The 12169-nt window shown below is 35.1% G+C and overlaps 1 protein-coding gene across 1 annotated transcript; it reads left to right on the forward strand.

Moving 5' to 3' along the window:
- The first annotated feature begins 6527 nt into the window (after positions 1 to 6527).
- LOC128369698 (uncharacterized) lies at positions 6528 to 11318 on the forward strand. Its single transcript, XM_053330777.1, has 6 exons — positions 6528 to 6579; positions 8040 to 8348; positions 8430 to 8714; positions 9678 to 9986; positions 10068 to 10370; positions 11013 to 11318. The coding sequence occupies exons 1-6, from the start codon at positions 6528 to 6530 to the stop codon at positions 11129 to 11131; spliced, it is 1377 nt and encodes a 458-aa protein (XP_053186752.1). The 3' UTR covers positions 11132 to 11318.
- The last annotated feature ends 851 nt before the right edge of the window (positions 11319 to 12169 follow it).

The raw sequence follows: 12169 nt of genomic DNA on the forward strand, positions 1-12169 counted from the left end.
TTGCCCAGCGACTGGCTCAAAACATCACTGCTCTAGAGGAGATCTGCATGGAGGAATGGGCCAAAATACAAGTGTGTGTGAAAACCTTGTGAAGACTTACAGAAAACATTTGACCTCTGTCATTGCCAAAGGGTATATAACAAAGTATTGAGATGAACTTTTGTTATTGACCAAATACTTATTTTCCACCATAATTTGCAAATAAATTCTTTAAAAATCAGACCATGTGATTTTCTCATTTTGTCTCTCATAGTTGAGGTATACCTATGATGAAAATTACAGGCCTCTCACAGAACTTGCACAATTGGTGGCTGACTAAATACTTGTTTGCCCCACTGTATGTATTGGTGATATTTAGCTTGTATTGATTCTACTCCAGAAGATGCAATTGTCAATATTAATGAACAGTCCATCATTTAATTTTCTCTAATTCAAATATCTGTAACAAGTTATGATTTATTTAAGTTGATCTCAAATATTTTGTCCTGTGACATGATGCAGTGGGAAAAATGTTAAATGCAGAAACAACATAAGGTAAAAATCAAAAAGCTCATAGTAGTACAACCAAGTGCAACTACTGGACACAAATGCATGCGCACACGCGCGCACACACCACACAACATTTAAAAAAGATTAAGTGTAGTATGTTTAACACAACAGCAACAAATCTGTTATTCACTTTCTTATCAAGTGAAACAGCAGCCGCCACTGTGCATGAGTAGGAATGCAGTTCAATTTAGAGAGCTTTGCTTGCTTGTTGTGCTACATATCACAACCTCTCGACTAAAAATAGTCAGTCTCTCTTAATTAGTGTAATGTTGCAACTTCATCACTGACATAAGTGCTGATTGAATCTTCTTTATTTCATGTACTTGTTTCTGTAAGGTATCTGCCATAATAAACCTGTTTTGCCTTAAAAATAAATCAGTTTTACACCATCAATATAAATCAATGAAACCCCAGATATTTGTTCTTGAAGTTTGTTTGTGCAGCTTTATTAAAACCAGTTTGTCTCTTGTCTACTCCATAATTTCTTTCCGAAATCTCCACACTAACATATAATCTTATTAAAAACAGCTGAGATCAAGTCATGTCTTAATGCACAGAAGACACATGGTGACCAATATTCTTAATCTGTAAATAAACCAAAACTAAACTAATGTTGATGCAGCACAAAGTAACAGCAGGAGGTCTTTCATATGACAACCATTCTCCATTCACTTTATTGGCTCCCCGTTTCCAACAGGATTGAATACTAGATCTCCCTCCTGACTCACCAGTGCATCTATGGTAATGCCCCTCTCTACCTGAAAGAACTACTCACCACACTAACCTCAACCCGATCCCTCCACTCTATAAACTCTAATCTCCTCCTCCTCACCAGGACTAAACTCAGCACCATGAGTGATCAGGCCTTCAGTTCTGCTGCCCATCGTCTGTGAAATGCCCTTCCTGACCAGCAGAGGGCACCACATATTACAGAAAGTTTTAACACAGGACTTGTTATAATAACAAAAATAATAATCATCATGATAATGTATAGTAATAATACATTTTATTAGTTATGCAGTTTAGATTTGAAACAAATCAAGTGCTACAAGGTGAAATCATCAATATGAAAGATAAAAACTAACATGAAACATAAAAATATGAGCATAAAGTAGCAACCAGCAAGATTAATTAAAAGTTAGCCAGGACCACCTCTGCTGACAGAAGTAAAACCATCTCTTCACATATCAACTACAGTATAGGCATTGGTTTCTTCTTTATTTCAACTTCATGTTTCGGTGACCTGAATGTTTGGAAACCAACTATATTCTTTTCTCATGTCAACTGCATTTAGACACATCTTTTAGTCACTCATCATTGATGCAATTCAACATGTTTAAAATATCAGGTTAAAGGAAACTGCATATGTAACAGAAGAACTTTGTTTTTATTTACAATTGATGTTTTTAGTGCAGAAATATTACCATACATACCATTTTTCATTGATGCAACATTTTGATTTTCTGTTTACACATTCACCAATGTTCACACCACTTGCAGGCTGAAAAAGAAAGAGATGTTAAATATACTGCACCAGAAAGGAAGTGGTTATGTGCAGTGAGCTACCTACATACTGTATGTGTGTTAAAGTGAATCAAACTAAACTAAATTATTACAGCAAATACTCTAAAGGTATAAAGTTTTAAATGATCTTTGTCCCAATGGACTACAAATGAAAATAATTATTCAGTGAACTCTGGTGCAACATACAAAACCTTTTTTCTATAAATATAGTGCTATGATCTATTCAAACTTTGCAAAGATGCCTACAGTATCTATTGAAATATATAATAAAACTGTTGTTTATCATCTTTACTCTTTTCCTATGTCAACTGCCTTTAGACACAGCTTTTAGTCACTCATCATTGGTGCAATTCAAAATGTTTAAAATATCAGGTTAAAGGAAACTGCATATATAACAGAAGACCTTTGGTTTTTTGTATTTCAATTGATGTTTTTAGTGCAGAAATATTACCATACATACCATTTTTCATTGATGCAACATTTTGATTTTCTGTTTACACATTCACCAATGTTCACACCACTTGCAGGCTGAAAAAGAAAGAGATGTTAAATATACTGCATCATATGAGAAAGGAAGTGGTTATAGTTTATGTGCAGTGAGCTACCTACATACTGTATGTGTGTTAAAGTGAATCAAACCAAACTAAATGTTTGTCCCAATGGACTACAGATTCAAATAATTATTCAGTGAACTCTGGTGCAACATACATAACTTTTTCTACAAATATAGTGCTATGATCTATTCAAACTTTGCAAAGATGATTACAGGCTCTATTGAAATATATAATAGGTGTGTGGTTTTGACTGGAAAAATACAGTCATGAGATATTAAAAACTGCTGAAATTAAGTCATGTCTTGATGCACAGACAACACATGATGATTAATATTCTTGTTCTGTAAATAAATAAACCAAAACTAAACTAATGTTGATGCACCACAAAATCTCCTCCTCCTCAGGACTAAACTCAGCACCATGAGTGATCAGGCCTTCTGTTCTGCTGCCCCTCATCTGTGAAATGCCCTTCCTGACCAGCAGAGGGCACTACAGACTACTGAGTTTTAACAAATGACTTATTATAATAACAATAATAATAATAATAATAATAATACATTGTATTAGTTATGCAGTTTACATTTGAAACAAATCAAGTGCTAGAAGGTAAAAGCATCAATATAAAAACTAAAAACTAACATGAAATATAAAAATATGAGCATAAAAGCAGCAACCAGCAAGATTAATTAAAAGTCACAGGTTCATCACAACCACAACAAAAAGGCTCAATTAATTCTTCAACATTTTAACATAAAATATTGTACATTAAAAATATACAAATTACATCATTCAGTCATTTCACATATCAACTATACTGAGAACCCTCCTACTTATAAAAGGCTACTGTTGAGATGAGCTTCCTCTTTAATCAGCAGAACAACATGGTCTCCACAAAGGACCCTGACTCAAACCATGACTTTGACAACAGCATGCTTTTAATATATTTTTAGGAAATAAACTTAATTCAAATGTTAAGCACAATTCTTTATTCTTTGTTTTTTATAAAAATTAAATAAATAGCAGAAAGAAAACTGCTGAAACTGCACTTCTCCTGTGTCTGAAAGTCAGGTCTTAACTTTTAAATAAACACAAGGTGATTTTTCCCCCTCAATTTGACAAGCACATTTGGGAGTACAAAAAACAAAAACTGTGGCACTTACCTGAGGATTTTCATATATTGCATTTTCTTCCTTAATCACTTTTCTGCTGTAGTAAGCCATAGCATCTTGTTTTTCTATGAGTTGGTTATATTAAACATACTCTTAATCCTGACTGCCCTTTGAAATAATGATTACTGGTCTTTACAACGATTTCACTCAAATTGTTCTCAGGTTTTCCTTTTTCCACTGTTATTAAGGGTAAAGGCAAGTTCACAGTTATTATGTCAGTTAGTGTGCGCTAAAATAGTTAAGACATGAGAAATATGTTTCAAGAGCTACAGTAATACACGTGGGTTATTTCAACTCTTCAGATAACTCGAACCACGTACATCTGTGCTCCTCTCCATTTTTTCAACTGCTTTTACATGCGTCCTTGTCCATCTCGGCAAGTGGTGTGAGTGAGCGGATCACAATGCATCTTGGAGGTCATTTACACTTTTATTTAGTGCTGGTGTGAACAGGGTCTAAGACTGGGACTGCTTGCAAAGAAGGGAACAGGAAGTGTTTGTGCTATCAGATGTTACAAAGTACATTACAATACAGACTTAACTTCCCTCCATCAGACAGTTTACACAATTATGAACAGTAATAAGTAGGCCTCTATTCTATAAAAATATGTTTTTAAATGGGCAAAAAACAGCACTGCAAAGTAAATAAATGTTTTCTTCATGTGCAAAGTTAATGTTTTAATCTATAGACTCATATGTGATGTAACCTATAGTATGACTTAAACATCTATAAGTCTGCAGTAACATATCATTTTAATGCACAAGTTAAAATAGGTTTGATCATTCAGAAGATCAATCACTGCCCATATATTACATTACATTACATTATATTACATACAGTGAATCTTAACATCAGTTGTCTGGTTCTGCCTGATTTAGCTTTAATTAGCTTTAATTCTTCAGGTCTGAATTTTTACGTGTGCATCATCTGCATTTCCTCTTTCCTTATGAAAAATGCAACCTTTGCGCTATGGGCAATGTGGGCAACCGCCCAGGGCGCAATCTACTTGGGGGCGCATGAGCGCTCTCAAAAAAAAAAAAGAAAAAAAGTGCGTCCTCAAAAAAAAAAAATCGCCAGTTTTCTAGACTAATACCGCTCAGTGGGCGATGAGGCGCCCCTACTATCACGTCAACTTGCTGCTGAGAGTCATGTATACAAGTTGTGTGAGTCAGAAGAAAAGGCAAAGGGGAGGGGGCGGGGGATCAACTTGCGACTGCAGAGGCTGTGAGCAGGTTGTGAGTGAGTCCCACTGTCAGAGGAAAAGCAAGGGAGGGGGGGGGTTGACCAGGCCACACAGGATCCCTGGTGGTCGGTCCGCCCAGGGTGCAAAACTAACCAGGACCACCTCTGCTGACAGAAGTGAAACCATCCCTTAACATATCAACTACAGTATAGGCATTGGTTTCTTCTTTATTTCAACTTCATGTTTCGGTGCAGGGACTTTCATTATAATGTCTGTCTTAATAAACCTGCCTCTCCTTAAACTAAACCGGTTTAACATCTGAAATTAAAAATATGTTCATTTGTTTAAAGTAGTTAGAAATTAATTCAGCCTCAGATATTTGATCAAGAAATGTGTTTGTTCAAACTGAAAGCAATTTGTCTGATCCGTTACGTCTTGGACTCTAAATCTACACACTATATTGAAATAAGATCTTATTTAAAAATGAAAACAAGCCATGTCTTAATAAATCACCTCTTATGATTCATGTTTTAATAGCATTAGATGATGGGTTCCAGAAAGACTAATGTTATTTTAATCTCAATTAAACAAAACAAAACAAAACTACAACAACAGCACAAAGTTTGTTTTAATCTAAATCCTCAGAAACAAGCAGATTTTAATTCTGTCCTTCAGAATAAGAAGGTTGCATGAGAACAGGTGAAGTTTTCCTGCCTTCTGACCTGAATGTTTGGAAACCAACTCTACTCTTTTCTCATGTCAGCTGCATTTATACACATCTTTTAGTCACTCATCACTGGTGCAATTTAAAATGTTTAAAATATCAGTTTAAAGGAAACTGCATAAATAACAGAAGAACTTTAATTTTTTGTATTTCAGTTGATGTTTTTAGTGCAGACATATTACCATACATACCATTTTTCATTGATGCAACATGCTTTTTTGATTCTGTTTGGAAATTAACCAATGTTCACACCACTTGCAGGCTGAAAATGAAAGAGATGTTAAATATACTGCATCTTATGAGAAAGGAAGTGGTTATAGTGTATGTGCAGTGAGCTACCTACATACTGTATGTGTGTTAAAGTGAATCAAACTAACACACATACAGTGCTAACTACTAAACTATTACAGCAAATACTCTAAAAGTATAAAGTTTTAAATTATATTTGTCCCAATGGACTACAAATGAAAATAATCCTTCAGTTAACTCTGGTGCAACATACAAAACTTTTTTCTACAAATATAGTGCTATGATCTATTCAAAATGTGCAAAGATGACTACAGGCTCTATTGAAATATATAATAAAACTATTGTTTATCATCTTTTCAATGACTTAGACAAAACCTAAATGATTTAATTAACTAAATTTTTAACAGCACATCTCAAACAGTCAAACAGAGCTTAGAGAGGAAGTTTGAATAGAGATGATGACATGTTGATATCATGTTAGTTTGTGGTTTTGACAGGAAAAAATAAAGTTGTGATATAAAAGCTCTTTATCAAGTCCTCCCCTCTGCACTTTGAAGTCAGAGCAGCCAGAGACCATGATGTTTATCTTTGTGATGCTGGGACTTCTGCTCTGCAAAGAATTAGCAGGTAGGACAAACATACTACATTTTAATCGTGTTGCAGATAAAGGAATAAAACCTGAGCAGACTTTATAATTGTGATTAATGCACTGAGGATGGACAAAACTGAAGATCCAGAAACATCTGTAATGAAAGTCCTACTAGTTGCTACGACTTCGAGCTCATGATTAGGAACACACATGTAATTTTAAAGGTTTTTATCAGAGCAACAGGAAAGAAGGAGACACTGTGACTTGTTTAGAGGACGAGAGGAGATATCCCTGTATTTAGTAGTTGGTAGGCAAAAAAACAATTATGATCATTTATAAAGAGTAAAGTTTTGCCCTTTTATTGAGAAACTATAGTAAAACAATACTAATATGATGTATTCTATATGTTGTGGGTATTTTGGACTGGCTGCAGAAGATGCGATTGTGAATACTTTTAACCTCCAAAAAATTAATTCACCAGTGTATAAAACTATTCATTTCCTTACATTTACACCTTACTTTTGCACAAATTAGCAGTGTCGTAGTTTGACATATTGCGAACAATGTGCCAAAATTTGTATAACATATCAAACTACATACTTTTGAAGTATAGCTAAATATGTTTTAGCCATAAAATTTGATTAAGTTTTGTACCTGGTCCACTTTTTGACTGGGGAGCAGCCGTTGATTGACTTTTTTTGCACTGTAATGTGCTTTTGTTACTACTTTTGTGGCACAAAAACGCATGTACGAATGAGGACAACAGGTCAAAGTTAAGCAGAATGAAGTATAAGTAGTATAATATCCCCATATGAGGACGCAGGGTCACAGGAGGTTATTGAATAGTTGATCACTTCATTTTATCAAATTCAAATATATGTAATAAGTTATTTGGGTTCACCTCAAATATTCTTTCCTATAAACATGAAGCAGTTAGAAAAAGACAACACAAGGCTCAAATCAAAAGGCTCATAGTAGGACAACAACAACATTTAAAACAGATCAAGTAAAATATGTTCTACAAAATGCATTATAAAACTGCTATGAATGCATCCAGATTTATCATAACCTTTACTGACCATTAATGAGAATGTCTGCCATCATTTATTTTGAATCATTCAAATAAATGTACAAACATTACTCTGTGTTTGGAGAGTAAAGGCAGTGGCAGCAATACTCTCATTTTTTTAATGATCACAAAACAGTGGTGACTGAAAAAGCATTAAAGTTATTTTAATGTGTGATTTTGGTCAGAGAAACTGTAGCCAGACATCTGACTTTTTAGACAGCAGGTGGCTGATAGTATAAATAATTAAAATGAACAGTCCATCCCTTGAAATATGTGTAATTATGTTATATTAAGTTCACCTCAATGATGCAGTGGGAAAAAAGCTTAAATCAGAGGCTCCTCATTCAGGGGACATCTTTACACCACACACACACACACACAAAGAGAGCAAAAGCATACAAGTGATTTTAATGCGTGTTCTTTTTACAGGGTCCAGTGCTGTGACAACTGTGTTTGTGCAGAAAGGGAAGAATTTACATCTGGATGTTAACAAACCTGTTGCTATACCAGAAGGTGATGAATTTAGGTGGAGATTCAATAATACTCACAGCATAGTGAGATTAATTCTTGATACAAGAGCAAGAATAGTTGACCCTTATAAAGGAAGGGTTGAGTTTTCTGTACAAAATCACTCTTTGCTTTTGAAGAATGTGCAACACAGCGACAGTGGAGATTACACTGCACTCATAACTGGGGACAAAAACCAACGTGTAGCTGAATACGAGGTCATAATTCAAGGTATGTTTCTTTAGATTTCAAACATTGATACACAGTAGTACTCTGTTTTATAACCCTTCACACCTACCTTTTGTCCTCTAGATCCAGTGTCTCCAGTTCAGCTGTCAGTGAACTCTGTGTCTAACAGCAGAGAGTCCTGTAACCTCACTGTGACCTGCAGTACAGAGGACTCTCTCATCAACAGCACTTTTAGATGTGACAACCAAACCTGCCATCAGGAGGGAGGAGAGCAGTCAGAGGTCACATCCTCTGGTTCTTCTCTCCGTGTCTACCTGGTTAATGACTTCATCATCTGTAACCATATCAACCAGGTCAGCTGCACCAGAGACATAAAGGAGATTCAGCATTTCTGCTCTCCAACTGCTGGTGAGACTGAAATAACAGGTAACTGACAATAATACACAGTTTACACACACTGCAGTGTAAATCACAAAATGTGTTACATGGATGAAATCAAATCAAATTTGACTAAATTACACATGTGTGACATTTTTATAGACCTTTGGGCAGGAGGGATCATACATTCACTTTTAGGTTCAAATGCTCAATTTTTATATTGTATTAATTTAAGTTGCATATTGTAAAGTCTTAATGACATGCATGAGAAGTATTTAGTAGCAATGTTTAGCCAGTTAGTCATGTAAGATTATTTTTAATAAAACAAAATACTTGAGAACAAGTACCTGGAAGTAAATAGTCTTCTTTTATGGTAATTATTCTGCTAAGAGTTTTTCTGTCTGTGTTAGACAGTCTACTGTTGTTGTAGTCATTGCTTCAATGAATTTAGTAGTTGGTTGGTAAAAAAATAATTATGATCATTTATAAAGAGTAAAGTTTTGTCCTTTTATTGAGAAATTATAATAAAACAATACTAATATGATGTATTCTATATGTTGTGGGTATTTTGGACTGCTGCAGAAGATGCAATTGTGAATGCTTTTAACGAATAGTTAATCACTTCATTTTCTTGAATTCAAATATCTGTAATAAGTTATTTGGGCTCACCTCAAATATTCTTTCCTATAAACATGAAGCAGTCAGAAAAAGACAACATAAGGCTCAAATTAAAAGGCTCATAGTAGGACAGATCAAGTAAAATATGTTCTACAAAATGCATTATACAACTGCTATGAATGCATCCAGATTTATCAGAACCTTTACTGACCATTAAAGAGACTGTCTGCCATCATTTGTTTTGAATCATTCAAACATTACTCTGTGTTTGGGGAGTAAAGACAGTGACAGCAATACTCTCAGTTTTTTAATGACCACAAAACAGGGGTGACTGAAAAAGCATACAAGTGATTTTAATGCGTGTTCTTTTTACAGGGTCCAGTGCTGTGACAACTGTGTTTGTGCAGAAAGGGAATGATTTACATCTGGATGTTAACAAACCTGTTGTTCTACTAGAAGACAATGAATTTAGGTGGAGATTTGATGACACTGTCAGCATAGTGAGATTTATTCCTGATAAAGGAACAAGAATAAGTGACCCTTATAAAGGAAGGGTTGAGTTTTCTGTTCAAAATCACTCTTTGCTTTTGAAGAATGTGCAACACAGAGACAGTGGAGATTACACTGCACTCATAACTGGAGACAAATCCCAACATCTAACTGAATACAAGGTCATAATTCAAGGTAGGTTTCTTTAGATTTCAAACATTGATACACAGTAGTACTCTGTTTTATAACCCTTCACACCTACCTTTTGTCCTCTAGATCCAGTGTCTCCAGTTCAGCTGTCAGTGAACTCTGTGTCTAACAGCAGAGAGTCCTGTAACCTCACTGTGACCTGCAGTACAGAGGACTCTCTCATCAGCAGCACTTTTACATGTGACACCCAAACCTGCAATCAGGAGGGAGGAGAGCAGTCAGAGGTCACAACCTCTGGTTCTTCTCTCCGTGTCTACCTGTTGAATGACTTCATCATCTGTAACCATATCAACCAGGTCACCTGCACCAGAGACATGAAGGAGATTCAGCATTTCTGCTCTCTAACTGCTGGTGAGACTGAAATAACAGGTAACTGACAATAATACACAGTTTACACACACTGCAGTGTAAATGGCAAAATGTGTTACATGGATGAAATCAAATCAAATTTGACTAAATTACACATGTGTGACATTTTTATAGACCTTTGGGCAGGAGGGATCATACATTCACTTTTAGGTTCAAATGCTCAATTTTTATATTGTGTTAATTTAAGTTGCATATTGTAAAGTCTTAATGACATGCATGAGAAATATTTAGTAGCAATGTTTTAGCCAGTTAGTCATGTAAGATTATTTTTAATAAAACAAAATACTTGAGAACAAGTACCTGGAAGTAAATAGTCTTCTTTTATGGTAATTATTCTGCTAAGAGTTTTTCTGTCTGTGTTAGACAGTCTACTGTTGTTGTAGTCGTTGCTTCAATGAAGTACATCATGAATGATAGACACTTGAATTAGAACAAAATGTAGTGATTAACCAGAAAAAGCAAAAATAAAGAATTAATCAACACAGTTCACTGAAGTCAGAAAAGTTGTCAACATTTTATTTTTAAAAGCACACAAAACGTTTCTGAAATATAGTATTTGGGGTCATTTATTATGTCCAGTATGTTGTATGTTGTGCTTCATTGTCAGTACTGTAATATAATAACTGTTTTGTTGTGTTGCAGGTTCACAGAGTATCTCTCTGTGCCTGGTGAAGACAGTCGTGTTCTCTGTTGGTCTGATCATCATGGTGTCTGCCGTCATCAGTGTCCATCTGATGGAGAGACTCAAGAAGCAAGAATGAAGAGACAACTCTACACCAACAAATCTGTTATTCACTTTCTTATCAAGTAGAACAGCAGACGCCACTGTGCATGAGTAGGAATGCAGTTCAGTTTATAGAGCTTTGCTTACTTGTTGTGCTACATATCACAACCTCTTGACTTAGTCAGTCTCTCTTAATGAAGAGTGTGATGTTGCAACTTCATCACTGACATAAGTGCTGATTGAATCTTCTTTATTTCATCTACTTGTTTCTGTAAGGTATCTGCCATAATAAACCTGTTTTGCCTTAAAAATAAATCAGTTTTATATCATCAATACAAATCAACGAAACTTCAGATATTTGTTCCTGAAGTTTGTTTGTGTAGCTTTATTAAAACCAGTTTGTCTCTTCTGTCTGCTCCATAATTTCTTGGAACATAAATCTCCACACTAACATATAATCTTATTAAAAACAGGTAAAATGAAGTCATGTCTTAATGCACAGAAGACACATGATGACTAATATTCTTGTTCTGTCAAATAAACTAAAACTAAACTAATGTTGATGCAGCACAAAGTAACAGCAAGAGGTCTGTCATATGTCAACCATTCTACAGTCACTTCATTGGCTCCCCGTCTCCACCAGGATTGAATACTAGATCTCCCTCCAGACTCACCAGTACATCTATGGTAATGCCCCTCTCTACCTGAAAGAACTACTCACCACACTAACCTCAACCCGATCCCTCCGCTCTACAAACTCTAATCTCCTCCTCACCAGGACTAAACTCAGCACCATGAGTGATCAGGCCTTCAGTTCTGCTCCCTTGTCTGTGAAATGCCCTTCCTGACCAGCAGAGGGCACCACAGACTACAGAGAGTTTTAACAAAGTACTTATTATAATAACAATAATAATAATTATCATAATAATGTATAGTAATAATACATTTAATTAGTCATGCAGTTTAGATTTGAAACAAATCAAGTGTTACAAGGTAAAATCATCAAGATAAAAGATAAAAACTAACATGAAACATAAAAATATGAGCATAAAAGCAGCAACCAGCAAGATTAATT

This window comes from Scomber japonicus, chromosome 12 (assembly GCF_027409825.1).
Source record: "Scomber japonicus isolate fScoJap1 chromosome 12, fScoJap1.pri, whole genome shotgun sequence".
In the NCBI taxonomy this organism is placed as follows: domain Eukaryota; kingdom Metazoa; phylum Chordata; class Actinopteri; order Scombriformes; family Scombridae; genus Scomber; species Scomber japonicus.